The sequence below is a fragment of the Rhinopithecus roxellana genome, chromosome 9 (genome assembly GCF_007565055.1).
Source record: "Rhinopithecus roxellana isolate Shanxi Qingling chromosome 9, ASM756505v1, whole genome shotgun sequence".
Taxonomy (NCBI): Eukaryota; Metazoa; Chordata; class Mammalia; order Primates; family Cercopithecidae; genus Rhinopithecus; species Rhinopithecus roxellana.
Window position 1 is genome coordinate 73,697,807 of NC_044557.1, and position 15,937 is coordinate 73,713,743.

A 15,937-nucleotide genomic window follows, 5' to 3' on the forward strand; every position below is an offset into this window, starting at 1 on the left:
GATCTACTTGCTTTTTTCATTGTTAGTTATATTAAGTTATTCTACCAGGACATGATTTCTCCCAAATTCTGCATGGTCACAATTTCTGGGAAAAACTTTAAGAAGTGGGTTGGTGGTCACACTGCTACAGCTGGTCCCTAAACCATAAATGATACTCATCATTTCTCTCATCCATCGCCCTTTCTAAATTTCTGTCTTCTCTGGCTAACACTTCTGCTTGTCAAGATGGCTTGCTTGGTAGAATGGCTCAGACCCTTATCCCTGTTATAATAGGCCCCTGGTCCATGGTGGCTCATGCCTGTAATCCCAGTACTTTGGAAGGCCAAGGCAGATGAATCATGAGGTCAGGAGTTCGAGACCAGCCTGGCCAACATGGTGAAACCCCGACTCTACTAAAAATACAAAAAAATTAGCTGGGCATAGTGGCGGGTGCCTGTAATCCCAGTTACTTGGAAGGCTGAGGCAGGAGAATCGCTCGAACCTGGGAGGCCGAGGTTGCAGTGAGCTGAGATCACACCGCTATATTCCAGCCTGGGCAACAGAGTGAAACTCTGTCTAAAAAACAAAAAAAGTCCCTGGTTTCTGTGCCTTTATGAAGCCATAACTTCTGTACTTGCCATTTTACAACTAATAGTGGGCATATACCCTGGTGGATCATGTGAGTGCATCCTGCCTTCATTCTATAGAATAGGCCTACCTCTGCATGGTGATCAGGGTCAGTTACTTCTGCCAGATGGTAAAGCTTTCTTTGTCTGATGAGAAGCCTGAAGTAACCATGAGGTAGGTATAGCTTTATTTTTTTTGAGTCACTTACTGTATGTCCTGTGGAAAACACGTCTCATCTGGGAACTAAGACTTCCAGACTCACAGAACCTAAAATTTTACTATTGGAAACACAAGTTTCCCAAGTGAACTTCCAGGGATAATGGTGAAAAAAGTTACTCCTACTCCTTGCCTTTGGTACCAGCACCCACGTATTCTATATTTTTGATATTTACCACTATATAATGTCTTTTGTTTTAGGTTAATAACACGTTTTGCAGGTTGTCATTTCCAAAGCTGACAGCTCAGCTGTGCCTTCAAGAGTCTATTCCACCAGTCTGTTGGAGTGATTCTCCAGATGCTATATTATATGATTGGAGCAATTCTTCCATTGTGATCCCATTGTCTTATGCTCACTCCTGTACCTATTTTGTTGAACATGAGATCTTTGGTCTAGGGTGATGTTATGCAGGAGCTCATGCCATTAGATCACTTTGTGAGTCCTAGTATGGTGGTGCTAACTGAAGCCCAATAAGAAAAAAAGAAACTCACACCAGGAATACATGTCAGTACTACTCAGCATGAATTGTTACCCTTTCTAGGGTGGAATAAATCCAGTGTCACCAACTTTAAGTAATTGTTTGATTTCCTGAGGAATGGTAATATACTAAAGACTTCATTTTAATTTCTGTGCCGGGCAATTTGGGTCAGACATTAAGTAGTGGAAGTAGCTCCACTAACCTTGGAAAGAAGAAGGCCATGCTGTTGGAGCCATGTATAGCCTCCATCTCCACCAAAAAGGCTACTCAGTTCATAAGCTGATTTGTAAGGGCTGGGGTGGCTGAGGACAGAGATTAACTGACATTTGTTGGACAAATCATCCTGCCCATTTGCTTTTTCAGGTACTCTTCTGTATTGAATGCTTATTGGTAGGCAATAGCATGCCTTTTGTACCCATTTTGACAGATCTAGTCACAAGTTTTTTTCCTGAACATCCAGTGTACTTTCTTACAGGCCCCTTACCAATCAGCTAAGCCACTCATCACTACCCAGGAGTCTATATTTATCCTTACCTTCGATAAGTTCTCTCTCCACAAAAAGTAGATGATCCTGTGTACCACCCAAATTTCTCTTAATTGGAAAGATCTTCCCACACCACACCACCCCACCCCACACTCATTCAAGGCCACCTCTGAGTTGGGCTGAAATGCATTGGAATTATATAATACATCCATTTTAATATTCCCATTTTTGAGCCTTTGACTTGCATTTTTCTCATAACATGTCATGGAAATTTGGGCATTTCTACTTAATGTGTGCCATCACTATTTCCAAGCTTTTAAAAGTAATTCCAGCAACATATTAAAACTGGCCATACTAGTGTATAATTCCCTTGGAACAGGTCCTGTGGAAGATAAGATTTGTCTTGTAAGGCTCTGTTGAGGTCCCTGATGATTTTAAGCAAGTAGAGCAGGAAGTTACTCTCTAATAAGGAGTAAACCATTTATACACATCCAGAGCATTCAGCACATTCTGAGACTTCGAGGTCCAAGTAGCTCTTCCCATATATCTCCATCTAACTTAGCATCCCACTTTGTTTCTGTCAGGGCCTTTGATGTAGGGGATTTGGTAGGGCTCAGAACCCAACCATCTCTTAAGTTGTAAGGTTCTGCTAATCTTACACTTATATCCTGATATTTGCTTTGAATTTGTGAATGACCATTATAGTTTCATTTTCTTTCTTCAAATCATCAATAAAGTAGAAGCAGAAATGGAATTCTTATGCAAGTGGATTATTGAAGGTATGCTCTGAAGAGAAAGGGAGTGAAAGAAGTATTAGAATAGGGCAGAGGCAAGGAGTTAAGCAAGGATATGACCTCAACTGAAGTCCAGCTTCTTCTACCCGATACTTCAGAGAGCTGTGGAGTGTAAATTGTGCCAAATACTTTTCCCACATTGAGGCAAAAGGTTCTTCCATATGTCTTGTCAGTCAGGCATTCAGGCATAGCTACTTGTGGCAATGGAAGGGAGTACATAATCTCTCAGTTGAGGGAACTATCAAGTGGCTAAGGGCAATTCTTTAGAGAAGACAGCAGCTGGCCAGGTGCAGTGGCTCATGCCTGTAATTCCAGCACTTTGGGAGGCCAAGGTGAGTGGATCACTTGAGGTCAGGAGTTTGAGGCCAGCCTGGCCAACATGGTGGAACCCCATCTCTACTGAAAAAATACAAAAATTAACCAGGCATGGTGGCAGGCACCTGTAATCCCAGCAACTTGGGAGGCTGAGGCAGAATCGCCTGAACCCAGGAGGTGGAGGTTGCAATGAGCCACGATCACACCGCTGGACTCCAGCCTGGGCGACAGAGTGAGATTCTATTTCAAAAAACAAAAACAGAAGACTGCAGCTATGAGTGCTTTGCAGCCAATACTTACAGGAGGAACTAGGTGTTGGGTGCACTGACCCAGTAAAGGAGATGTGGGCAGGGCACAAACAGCATCTGCTACTGTGATATTTTATTAATACTCATCTACAGGTTGTATTCCTGTATATAGACTCTTCTTAGGAGGAAATATAATTAAGAAGAGGCATAGATAAAACATAACTGATTTGAGAATTTTAGAGGTCACCTTTTGCTTTTCTGTTTAGAGTTATTGGATTTTAAGTACAATGGAGATTAAGTTTTTGGATCCAATCAATTTTGTCTTTTAGCCATGTAATATATACAAAGAAGCCAAGGGAAAAATAGTGGTTCATTTATCTTAGCTGGATAACCCCCCAAATTTAGAGACTTTAAACAACCATTTAGCTCATGATTCTGTGGATTGTCAATTTGGGCTTTGTTCAGCTGGATAGTTTTTCTGCTGGTCTCACCTGGTCTTGTCCATTAGGTGCCATCAGTTTACAGGATGGCTATGGGCTGATTAGTCTAGGATAGCCTTACTTCCATGTCTGGTGGTTGGTGCTTGCTGACAGTTGGTGCTGGCCATTAGCTGGGGTGATAGGAGTGATAGAGCCACATGTATCCCAGGCTTACTCATATGTTGGAAGTCACAGAATTCCCTGGAACACTAAGAAAGAGCAAGCTCCAATATGCAAGCGCTCTCCAGATCTCTGTTTATGCTGTGATTGCTATTGTCCCATTGGCCAAGCCCGGAGAAAATATGGGTGATCATTACCTAGTGATATGAATATTGGTAGGCAACAGGCTCCCACAAATAGTGGTAGACTTATTTACCATATCAGGCAAGAGCTCCATGTTTAAGGTAGTGACAAAAGATGTGTTTGGCAGAATGTGCATTAAATAAATCTGATTTTATCACTTTCTTTAGAGAAAATAATCACTTATCTATTATTTATGTTTTAGGTTCAACATTTGTTGGATTTAAGAATGTTTGTTCAGGGGAAACTAATGTTATATTCATTACTAACCCTTTAAATGAAGATTTACAGCATCCAATCCATGTGAAGAATATAAAACTGGTTGATACTACTGAACAATCAAAAATATTTATACATAGGCCTGATATAAGGTAAAATACATAAAAATTGTGGTTTTTCTATCTTTATAGTTTTTCATTCTCACTTCCTCCTGCTCAAGATCTAAGTTGGCATATTAAAATAACTACCAGTTTTTATGAAACTTTAACGAGCATTATGAAAATTAAGACCATTTAATAATGTAAATCTAAATGTTCTCAGTTGAGTTTTAAAAACTGGGCTTTAACATATATGTTTTCTCCCATTGCTTTGTGCGTGTGTGTGAATCATCAATAATATCATCATTGTTAAATATGAAAGCTATAGATGGGGTCTGAAGTGTGTTCTACTTTAATATCTTTCCATTTAAGAGCAGGCATAATGCACCTGTAGTTCCAGCTACTCAGGAGTTTGAAGCAGAAAGATTGCTTGAGCCCAGGAGTTTAGGACATCCTGGAAAATACCTCTGCCACTCAGGCTGGAGTGCAGTGATGCTATCATGGCTCACTGCAGACTCAAACTCTTGAGTTCAAGCAATACTTCCACCTCAGCCTCCCAAGCAGCTGAGACTACAAGCACATGCCACTATGCCTGGCTTAGTTAACTAAGTTTTTGTTTGTTTGTTTGTTTGTTTTTTGTAGAAACAGGGTCTTTCTATGTTTCCCAGGATGGTCTTGAACTCCTGGCCTCAAGGATTCCTTCTACTTTGGCCTCCCAAAGCACTGGGATTAAAGGCAAGAGCCACATACACATTGTTTTTGTTTGTTTCTCAAGTTAACAATCATTAATGGACAAGAGATATCTCTTATTATTTCTTCCCTTTTTCTTACCCTTTTTGGTTACCTATTGTTTCCAAAATATCCTATCACAGGCACCCCAAAATGTGCTTGGAAATTAAATGTCAGCCATTATAATCACTGTGATTATAAATACACATAAACTTAGAACAGTGATTTTCTGATCACAAAGGTCAGTTGGTGTCAGGACATTTCCAGAAGCGATCATTTAGATTCTAAGTCATAGAATAATATATCTAATAATTCCTATGTTTTATAAGAAGTACAGACCAGGAATTTAGATATAAGGCAATACTGGAGGAAGAAAAAAAATATTACTGATCTTTGATCATTTTCAGCTTAGGGGAAAAGAAAAGGAATTATGTTCTGTATTTAAACAGACATCTCAGCCAGTCATGGTGGCTAGTGCCTGTAATCTCAAATTCTGGAAGGCTGAGGCAGGAAGACTGTTTGAGCCCAGGAGTTTGATACCAGCCTGGGCAACATAGGAGATCTCATCTCTACAAAAAAATTAAAAAATAAAAATTAGCTGGGTGTGGTAGTGTGCACCTGTGGTCCTAGCTACTCAGGAGGCTGAGGCAGGAGGATTGCTTGAGCCCAGGAGGTTGAGGCTGCACTCAGCTGTGATCACACCACTGCACTCCAGCTTGGGCAACAGAGTGAGACCCTGTATCAAAAAAAGAAAGTAGGTACCTCTTCAGATAAATGTAATATTTCATAAATTGACTTCATCTGATTTTGCTTTGCTGACAACCCAACACTTATTTATTTAATTATTGTTGAACTTCAGTGTTTGGGGGTCCATAGAGCCCCTCCTCAGTAGGCAGTTATTATCTCTTATTTACTTGTCACTGAATCTTTCAGTTTCAACATATAATTTTAGAATATAAGTCCTGAAGAAAATACCACAATTTCAAATATGATTTTTCTGAGTTCTGTGCTTGTAGGTGATGCCGTCAGTGCTCTCTCAGATCTTTACTGGGCAGTGTACCCAACCCCCAGATGTTCTCAGTGTTGGCCAATAACAACCCATGGCTTTTCAGAACTTTGCTCTTAGCCAAATAGAACTAGCCATAGGAGTCCAAAGCGCTCCCTCCCACCACCCTGCAGTCCCTGTAAAACGACTGACTAATTCAGGAGTACAAGGCTGGCTGCTTTGTCTTAAGGTGGCAACAACTCTGCTGTGCAGTTTATGTGCCAGAGGTTTTCATGGCATCAGATTAAAGCTATTGGATAAACCACTTCTCTCCTCCCCTTTTGAGAGGATTCTTTTGGCAATTTACTTGAACAAAAACCCACATCTCAGGCTTTATTTCTTGGGAACCTAAACTAAGAGAACAAAGCCACAACATAAAAGACTGCCACTGGGCACTCTACTCACAGACTTGCTTACAAAAACACATGGCACATACTGGAATACAAAGAACACATGAACTACAAAAATATTTATTAAAATCCTTCTCTAAAGCTTGTATATTATGTAAGGAATAACTTGTTTTAATAACTTCATGTGTTTCTCATAGCAAAAAGGGAGAGCTATTCTAGATACTATTTAATAGATCTGAGCTGTTCACTATTATTTTGTTACTATAACTCTGCCCATGGTATATATCATGGTATTCTATGAGTATATTGTATGTATACCATTTGAATGTATCATACCTTACACGTTAAGCTGCTGTTTTATGATTATAATCAGGTAACAATCAATCAACACTCCAAGTAACTCAAGATGAGGCCAAAATACCATCTACATTTGAATTGCATGATGAGTTTATCTTACCTCTTATTGTTATCTATAGAATGGTTACTAAAATATGTAGCATAATAAACACAATCCAGATAAATCCATATATCCATAAATAAAGGTCTACAAGAATATATACTAATCTGCAATTGGTGATGAGCCTAAAAGCTTAGAATGGGAAGGTGATAGGGATTGAGCTTTTAATAAATCTTTAGATTATTTTAGAGCAAGCAATACTTTCATAATTTTTAAAGACAAGAAGGAAAGGAAATAATAATAAAGACTTCCCTGCCAACACAGGGATTTTATATGTCTTGTAAAACAGTAATCATTCATCTACTCTCTGGAGAAATGTTAGTATATTGTGAACAATGCACAAATAAGAAATCTATCATTCAACAATATATAGAATAGAAAAGTGGAATTCTGATTTTATATCCCACAGGTATGATTTGTTGTTTTGAAATGTTAATGAATTCATAATCATAGACCAAATCAACACAATGGAAAAGCAGACCTCATTCCAATGCTAATTACATAGGCTACTTGGTCCCACTTTGAAACCTCTCTGAAATAAGATTTAATACATTAATTTTTTTGGATACCCTGTTAGCAAATATTCAAGTATATTCATATTGCTCTCTAGAAACAATGAACTGAATAATTCAACTTTTCTCCTCAGTAAAGTCAATCCATCTGATTGTGTAGACATGGTTTGTGATGCCAAGAGGAAATCTTTTCTTAAAGACATAGATGGCTCCTTTCTGGGGAGTGCTGGTTCTGTGATACCTCAAGCAGAATACGAATGGGATGGAAACAGCCAAGTAGGAATTGGAGACTACAGAATTCCTAAGGCGATGCTCACATTCTTGAATGGAAGTAGAATTCCTGTCACAGAGAAAGCACCTCATAAAGGTTTGTTGGATCTTATTCTATTGTTAGGCCTTAAACCCATGAAACAAAATATATGTTTTATTTTTAATGACTTATCTACTCAACCAATAACTTATCTTTTCTGCTTCTTAAGCTGGCATAATAAGAAAAAGATGTTATGAGGATTTTTTTACAAAGAGATTTTGTATTATTGCTAAAATATATATATATAATATGTTTCTAGGAATTATTAGAGATTCAACCTGTAAGTACATTCCAGAGTGGCAGAGCTATCAGTGCTTTGGGATGGAATATGCAATGATGGTTATTGAAAGTCTGGATCCTGACACAGAAACTCGAAGACTTTCCCCAGTGGCTATAATGGGCAATGGTTATGTTGATCTCATTAATGGTAGGTATTCAATATGTATAAACTAGAGTTACTCAGAACATTTGTTTGTTATTAAATGCATGAAGCCATCTCATAAATTATTTACCCCACACAACTAGCAAACATGAGGCCTTGTTTGCCTTCCATTTGTAAGAATGAGCAATGCGCAGGGAAGAGACTTGATCTTGCAGTACCTCATAGAGGAAAGTGAGGACAGTTATTTAAAATTGGCCATTAAAATAAAAAGAAGAAGGAGGGGAAGAGGGATGGAGAGGAGAGTAAGAAGAAGGGGGAAAGTTATTTCTGGAGTGATCTTCATACTTTATTGATAAGGTGGTACAAGTATTTTGAAGGAAAAAAAGGGTCCAAGTATCTCCAAAAAATACAATTTGCCTAGTGTATATTAAAAATTGATAATGTGTTATTTGGAATACCTGACAAGCAGTATTCTCAGCCTGCTCATGTTTTATTCTCATGAATCTTTGGAAGACTTACATTGCCATCAACAAGTTTTCTCATCTCTAATTCCTTTGATTGTCAAGACCAGTTGGTCAAGCTATAGCATCAGGTTTCTTCCATTCTGGTCTCAGGAGGCTGTAGCAGAGAAGGAAGGTAATGGTCTCCATGCTCAGGATACCAAGGTTTTTTGAATGAGTAAGATGAACTTCTTAAGGTAGTGAAAACACAGACAAGGATTCATCGTATATTCTTGAAATGACACCAGGGGCTCAAAACTTAGTCCCTAAACAGGCTTAGATTAGGATCTTTTATGTGCTGAAAACGTATATAGTTTGGATTAGATAGATTTCTGTGCCCTTGTGGTGTCACAATATGTACTAAAATATTCTAGAAATCAATAAAATATGAATGCTTTAAAAACTTGTTTATAAGAACAGAATGAACTAAATCAGGAGTATTCCAAAGTTTCATGATTCTAGGGCTTTCCTCACTTCTCCCACCCCAATGTGTGCTATGCCTGGTTTCTGTGACCTGCAGTCAACCCAATTTTAGATGCTGCTTTTTGGATTTTATGAAGCAGAGATTATGAGAACAACTTTAGAACTGTCAATGAATAATGGAGTAATAGAAGAGATCTTTCCAAATAGCTCTGTTTTATATGGTGGAAAAATATTTCATTGTCTTATTTTTACATTTCCCTTTTCTGGCAAGCAATACAAGTTTTCCATTTACAATAATGACAAGACATATTTCTTCAATATGAATTTAAATTTTAAAAAGTGACTATCAGTTTAAAGAAGTCTTATGTAAATGATAGCAGCACAGAAAAATCATGAAGGTGTTAGAAGAATCACTGAAGCTTGGGATGTGCTATACTAGATGGGGAAAAAAAATTCCCCAAGATAAAAGTTACAGAAAATCACTCACTTCCTTTTGAATATTAATATTAAATTTTATTTATTTTAAAAATATGACTTTTGCCACTTTAAATTTTTATGTTATACATAGATATTTCTTTATGTTTTCAAAATTCACAAAGAAAGTATATTTAAAACTAGGATTTATATTTTGTATGCTAAGGAAAAGGTTAGGCTTTACAGGAGCTTTAGAAGTTTATATTGATTTAAAATTTGATTGAAGTGTACTTATAAATATTGATAATACTTCCAAGTAAGCTAGGAAATAAAGAAAACCTAATGAATAAATACATCAATAAAATTCATTCCATATTTCACTCAATGTTTTATATATGTATAATCTCAGCCACTTTAAAACTAAGTGAAATACAGAAGTTTGTTATGAAAGTCATTTTAAACCTGCTCAGAAAATGTTTGGATTCAGGTAGAAAAGCATTCACTATTTCTTAGCTTTCTAGAGGGTTTGATGGAGTGTTATTTCTTAGGTGGCTTCAGTTAATTAATGATGTCAACATTCTAATGGTACCTGTAGTAACAATTGTCAACAAAAATTTCTTAAATTAAAATTAAAATGGAGGAAGATTAATGACTTGATTAGACGAATGTGTTTGCTGAATTTATAAACTAACTATTTTTAAAAAACAAGTGCATTAGTGAAAGAACAAATTAATGAATCAATGGTTCAGGCATTCAGATGTCCCTGTTTTCCAGGTACAGAGCCCATTGTTAACAAACTAACTCTGTTATAGCACATTTCCTAACAAAGAGCCTGAGAAAGTTCAATTCCCATTCAAGCTTTTATTTGGTAGGGAGGAGAGGATCAAGCATTTTCTTCCTCACCATGTGGCCTATGCTTGAATATTATCATTAAAGTAGAGATATATGCAAATCTACTATTTCTCTCAGTGACCTTCCAATACAATTCTTATTACCACCCTTCTTACCCTGGGCAGTGTAAAAGCAAGGGTGATAGGAAGAAGTTTCTTCTCTGCCTTCCTTTTTAAGCCAAGGTTTGAGAAATAGCTTAGCTGGCTGGGTAACGGTGGATGGGTAATAGGTATAAATGCTGAACTTGCATTTGAACTTGACCATGGCAATTTATTTTAAATACAATTACTCTTCAGATTTTATACTAATGAAATGCATTATATAGGAATATGCACTTTCATTTTGCATGGATTTAGGCCCACAGGATCATGGCTGGTGTGCTGGATATACATGCCAGAGAAGGCTGTCCCTGTTTCACAGCATTGTGGCTCTGAACACATCTTATGAAGTTTACTTCACTGGCACCAGTCCTCAGAATCTTCGACTGATGTTGCTTAATGTTGACCATAATAAGGTAGGGCAAGATGTCTTAAGTGTAATTGCTGTTGATTATTTGCATGGTATTTCTATCTGCTAAGACTTGTATCTCCTCCCTTGTTCTAGCATTGTCAGCCTTACAGCCCATTTCCAAGGATGCATCAGGGTACCACTGAAATTATTATTAGTTTAGACAGTTTTCATTAGCCTGAAGGTACAAGTACCAAGCATCACCATCATCCCCTTGCCATATGCACTTGATTTGGTGCTCCATACATGAGGCATGACAGTGATGCCTATGATTTGCATGATTAACAAGCAAACCTAAATTTTTACATAAAAATACTGTACATTCAAAACTGATCACTTAGAATGATATTCTTCAATGCTGCTATTACTTATATATGTCAGAAATACACCTTTGGAATTTACTTCAGAGACTGCAGCATGTTATTTTTAATATCTTCAATAATGTCAAGTCTTTGTTGGAAACTGAACTTGGACAGGATCATTAAATTTATATTTAATTAGTATGAAAAGAGTATGCGTTTAACCAGTAGTGTCATAATTCAGATTTTCTTTTCTAAGAATATGAGACTTTAAAGTCCCAGGATGTTTAATGTGAAGAAAGAATGCTGATAAGGTGAAGCACAGAAAGGAATAAGGGAAGGAGGCATCTGCCCCTTCCCAGGAGACAGCAGTTCCATCCCTTCGCACCAGATAAAACCTTGGAAGCACTCTTGACTCCTCTCTTTTGCTCACATTCCTCATCCAATCCATCTGCAAGTTGTTTTGAATCTCTCTTCAAAATACCAGAATCTGCCCACTTCTCACCACCTCCACTGCTACTATCCAGTTTGAGCCTTTCCTGGATCATGGTAATTGCCTCCCAATTCCTCTTTCTACTTCCACCTTTGCCCTTCTATAGTCTGTCCTCAACTTAGTAGCCAGATACCTTGAAAATATGTCAGATCACATCTCTCCCATGCCTCAAACCCTGTAACAATTTCCCTATTGGTCTCTGTCCAAGAGTCAGAATCCTCACCATGACCTGTGAGGCCCTATGGGAATCTCTCTCATCCCTAAGCTCTCTGGCTTCTTCTACTCCTCCAGCCCCACTGAGCTCCTTGCTGTTCCTAGGGACACCAAACATGCTACCCGCTAGGCCTATGTTTCTCATGTTTGCTTAGCCTCAAACACTCTACCCTAAGTGGCTAAAGTTCCTGTCACCTCAGATTCCACTTTCTCAATAGGCCTCCAAGATCATGCCTTCTTCCTTGGCTCTCCCAAGTTACACGCACCCTGATTTACATTTTTCTTTTCTCCACAGGATTCATCACCATCTACCATGTTTCCTACTTTACCTTTTATTACTTCTATTTTTTGTCTCTCATCACTCTTGAATATAAGCTCAAAGAAGCCAGTGGCTCTTGCCAGCACTTAGAATACCGCATGGCTGAAATAGGAACTCAAAATTTTCTTTTTAAAAAAATCAGAAGAGAATATTTTAACTCTAAAAATGAGAATGGTGACTACAAAGTAATGTGACTGTTAATATTCTGAGCCTCTGAAGACAATATCAAAAGAAGAAGATTCCAGAACTATGTATAGCTTATTAAACTCCATATTAATCCTTCCCTGCTCTTGGAAAAGCCAATCTCTTTATGATCATAGCTGATAGCATGAAATACAAGCAATATAAACATGAAAAATGAATAAAATTGAATCAGAGAGGATGGTTATTTTGACATTTATTAGTCTTTCTACCAAATTTTTCTGAGATAAGCATTTTTTTTCCCAACACGAAGTACCTAATTTTGTGTGGCTGCATTATACAGAGTACAGCTAAGTCCCCCTTTCCTTGCTCCTGATATTGAAAGTCTGTATTGTCCTTTGTTGTCTTTTAAATGACCCTTTTTTTAAACTTAGAGATAGTCATCTAATAATTTATCTTATTGCACTTTTCTATTGAGAATGGTCAATTAAGGGTTAAGTTGTACTATCTGTATGAATGGTCGAATGTAAGCCCATTTTAAAATTTTAGTTCATCACTTATCCCAAATCCATAAAAGTTAGGTTTTTGTTTGTTTTGTTTTGTTTTTTTCAGACGGAGTCTCGCTCTGTCACCCAGGCTGGAGTGCAGTGGCGCGATCTCGGCTCACTGCAAGCTCCGCCTCCCGGGTTCCCGCCATTCTCCTGCCTCAGCCTCTGGAGTAGCTGGGACTACAGGCGCCCACCACCTCGCCCGGCTAATTTTTTTGTATTTTTAGTAGAGAGGGAGTTTCACCGTGTTAGCCAGGATGGTCTCAATCTCCTGACCTCGTGATCCGCCCACCTCGGCCTCCCAAAGTGCTGGGAGCCACCGCGCCCGGCCAAAACTTAGTTTTAACAGTTTGCAGAAAGTATACAATATTGAAGCATGGTTTAAGTGCTAAATTACAAATATTCTGTTTTATTGCTTTCTTAAGACAAAACTTTTTTTTCTTTAATAGGCTGTTCTAGTAGGAATTTTCTTTTCCACACTTCAACGTTTGGATGTCTATGTGAACAACTCATTGGTCTGTCCAAAAAATACAATATGGAATGCCCAGCAGAAATACTGTGAACTTAATAACCATCTGTACAAAGGTATTTTCTCAAAAAACACAGTACACATGGAGTATGTACTTATTTGTAACATTTTAAATGTCTGATTATTAGTATTTTTAATTCTTTATCTATTGATAATGCAGAAGAAAACAAGTTTTTAGCCACAGTCCACCAAATACTAAGATGTGTTCATTTGTAACATGAGTGTCTTGAAAGATCACTCCTAATGAAACTTATTTATCTGTGCACATGCAGGTATGAGTTTTTGTTTATCATGGGCATTCTTTTGCTTCCTAAGAATGTTTTCATTTTGCATACGTTGAATTCAGTCCTTCCTATGTTCAGAAGAGATTTTGCTTAAAATTTTCACCTTCTCTTGGCTTTACTTCTATTTCATAGAGGTTAGAGCCTAAATTAATTGGCAGTCATAAGAATTATTGCCAAGAAAGCTAATATAACATCAACTAAAGGTTTTGAAGTAAATATGATAAAATAAACTTTTGTTAAATGAAACATGGAAGAGGCTAAACTTATTCATTGACCAATATTTGTAACACCAGGATTTATATCTGCTTATGTAAGTCTTTTTGTTAAACAGGATTCTAATGAGGCCAATAGCATACATTCCATTCCACATGGGCTATTCATCCTCATTTTTTGATGTGATCCATAATCTTAGCCAACCATTATATAGATGTGTGTGGCAGATCATAATATGAGCTAGACTTGAAAATATGAATGGGTAATCTGTTTGCTTTACCATTTATAGAAGAAGTCATATTCCTATTAATAACATGAATTGCTAATGTTTCCAGAGACATTAATATATTTCAGGCACAGCTCTACATGCTTTATGTGTAACTCATTGTTACTACATCATAGTAACTCTTTGAGGTAGGCACAGATGAGTAAATTGAGACACAGGAAGTAATTTGCCAAGATAGTAGTCTTAGTTCAGTCTGCCATAACAAAATACCACAGATTGAGTGGCTCAAATGACAGAAATTTATTTTCTCTGGATGTCTAAAAGTCTGAGATCAGGGTGCCATGATGGTCATGTTCTGCTGAGGGCTCTTTGCTTGGCTTGCAGATGGCCACTTTCTTGCTGTGTCCTGACATGGCTGAGAGACTGTGATGCGAGCAAGCTCTTTGGTGTCTCCTTTCAGAAGGGCACTAATTCCATCATGAAGTCTCCCCCTTCACAATCTCATCTAAACCCTCTTTCCTCCCAAAGGCTCTCATCTCCAAATATCATCACCTTGAAGGTTAGGGCTTCAACATGTGAAATATGGGGGCACAATTCAGTCCATAGCAGTCTTAAGCTGGTATGGTGTACAACAAAGACTCAAGAACAGTCTAGCTCTAAAACCCATGCACTTAACCATTATGCTATATTGCCTTCTTTTAAATTAAGAGAGTCAGTGTTACTACTTTTTATATATAAATAGTTGTGTCATGAATGAAATGGCATTTATAGCTTAATTTTAATAAATTTTTCACTCTTTTCAAATAACACATATGGTACCAAGCGCAATATCATTCAGAGTCAGGAAAATAGGAACTATCTTCTTAGGCAGAGAGTTCCACTAACATATATTGAGCCCAGACAAATGCTGAATTGTATAATTAATAGTGGAATAAAACATTTAGCTTCTTACGACATTTCATTGTGAGGCTTATTAGGAAAAAGAAATTAAAATTTTAGAAAGAGGATGGAATTTCACAGTAATGAAAAAAGCAGAGACATAAATATTAATAAAACATTTCCAAAACCCCAAAATACGTATAGATCCATAACACAGGGATATTATTTTGTTCTCCATAGACAGAACATAATGTAAAGAATTGATAATGTAGGTGCTGAAGAGCTGGAAAACAATTCCACCACTGCCCTCTTACAGATAAATGTGTGTTTTATGGTAGTGGTAGTGGTGTTTTTCTGAAACAGCATTGCTTTTAAGTGAGCGTTTTGCTTTGGCACTTGGAATGCAAAATAATACCCCTGTGTTATGAACCTATACATACTTTGGAGGTTACCCAAATGTTTTATTATCTTTGTCTCTGCTTCTTTCATTACTGTGAAATTCCTTCTTCTTCCTAAAATTTTAATTTCTTTTTCCCAGTAAGCCTCACAATGAAATGTAAGAAGCTACACATCTCATACCACCACTATTACACAATTCAGCGTTTGTCTGGGCTCAACATGTGTTAGTGGGTTTATTAGCTCTTAGACATTGTTGATACTCTGCCATAAAATTATACATATTTATTCATTCCTTATAATGATCTCAATCACTTTTGTAAAATTCAGTTCCCTAGCAGAGTTTGTTTTGCATTCACCAAACTTTTTCAGGCTGAAATGTAAGTCTGTTTAGTTGGTATAAGGTTCTTCTGAGATGTTTTAATATATACTTCATTTATATTACACAGTTTTGTCCTTAGTTAAAATAGAAACACTGAATTGTAAATGCTCTTTTAAGAGTTGGCATATAGCACTGCATAAATTAGATAACTAGTAAAGTTAAATTTATATTTTTAAATTACCAAATGCCTTCAGTCAAGCCTTTAAAATCATGAGCATGTGAATAGTGTTTCAAGTACAGTATAGGCTCCTGGGATC

General features: G+C 37.3%; 1 protein-coding gene across 1 annotated transcript in view; it reads left to right on the forward strand.

The window, feature by feature from the left end:
• PKHD1L1 (PKHD1 like 1) overlaps positions 1 to 15,937 on the forward strand; it is a 167,869-nt gene that overhangs the window by 139,501 nt on the left and 12,431 nt on the right. The window contains 5 exon segments of the mRNA XM_010363096.2: positions 4,127 to 4,292; positions 7,466 to 7,698; positions 7,901 to 8,068; positions 10,608 to 10,765; positions 13,221 to 13,356. Of these exon segments, the coding sequence (XP_010361398.2) occupies positions 4,127 to 4,292; positions 7,466 to 7,698; positions 7,901 to 8,068; positions 10,608 to 10,765; positions 13,221 to 13,356 (861 nt within the window).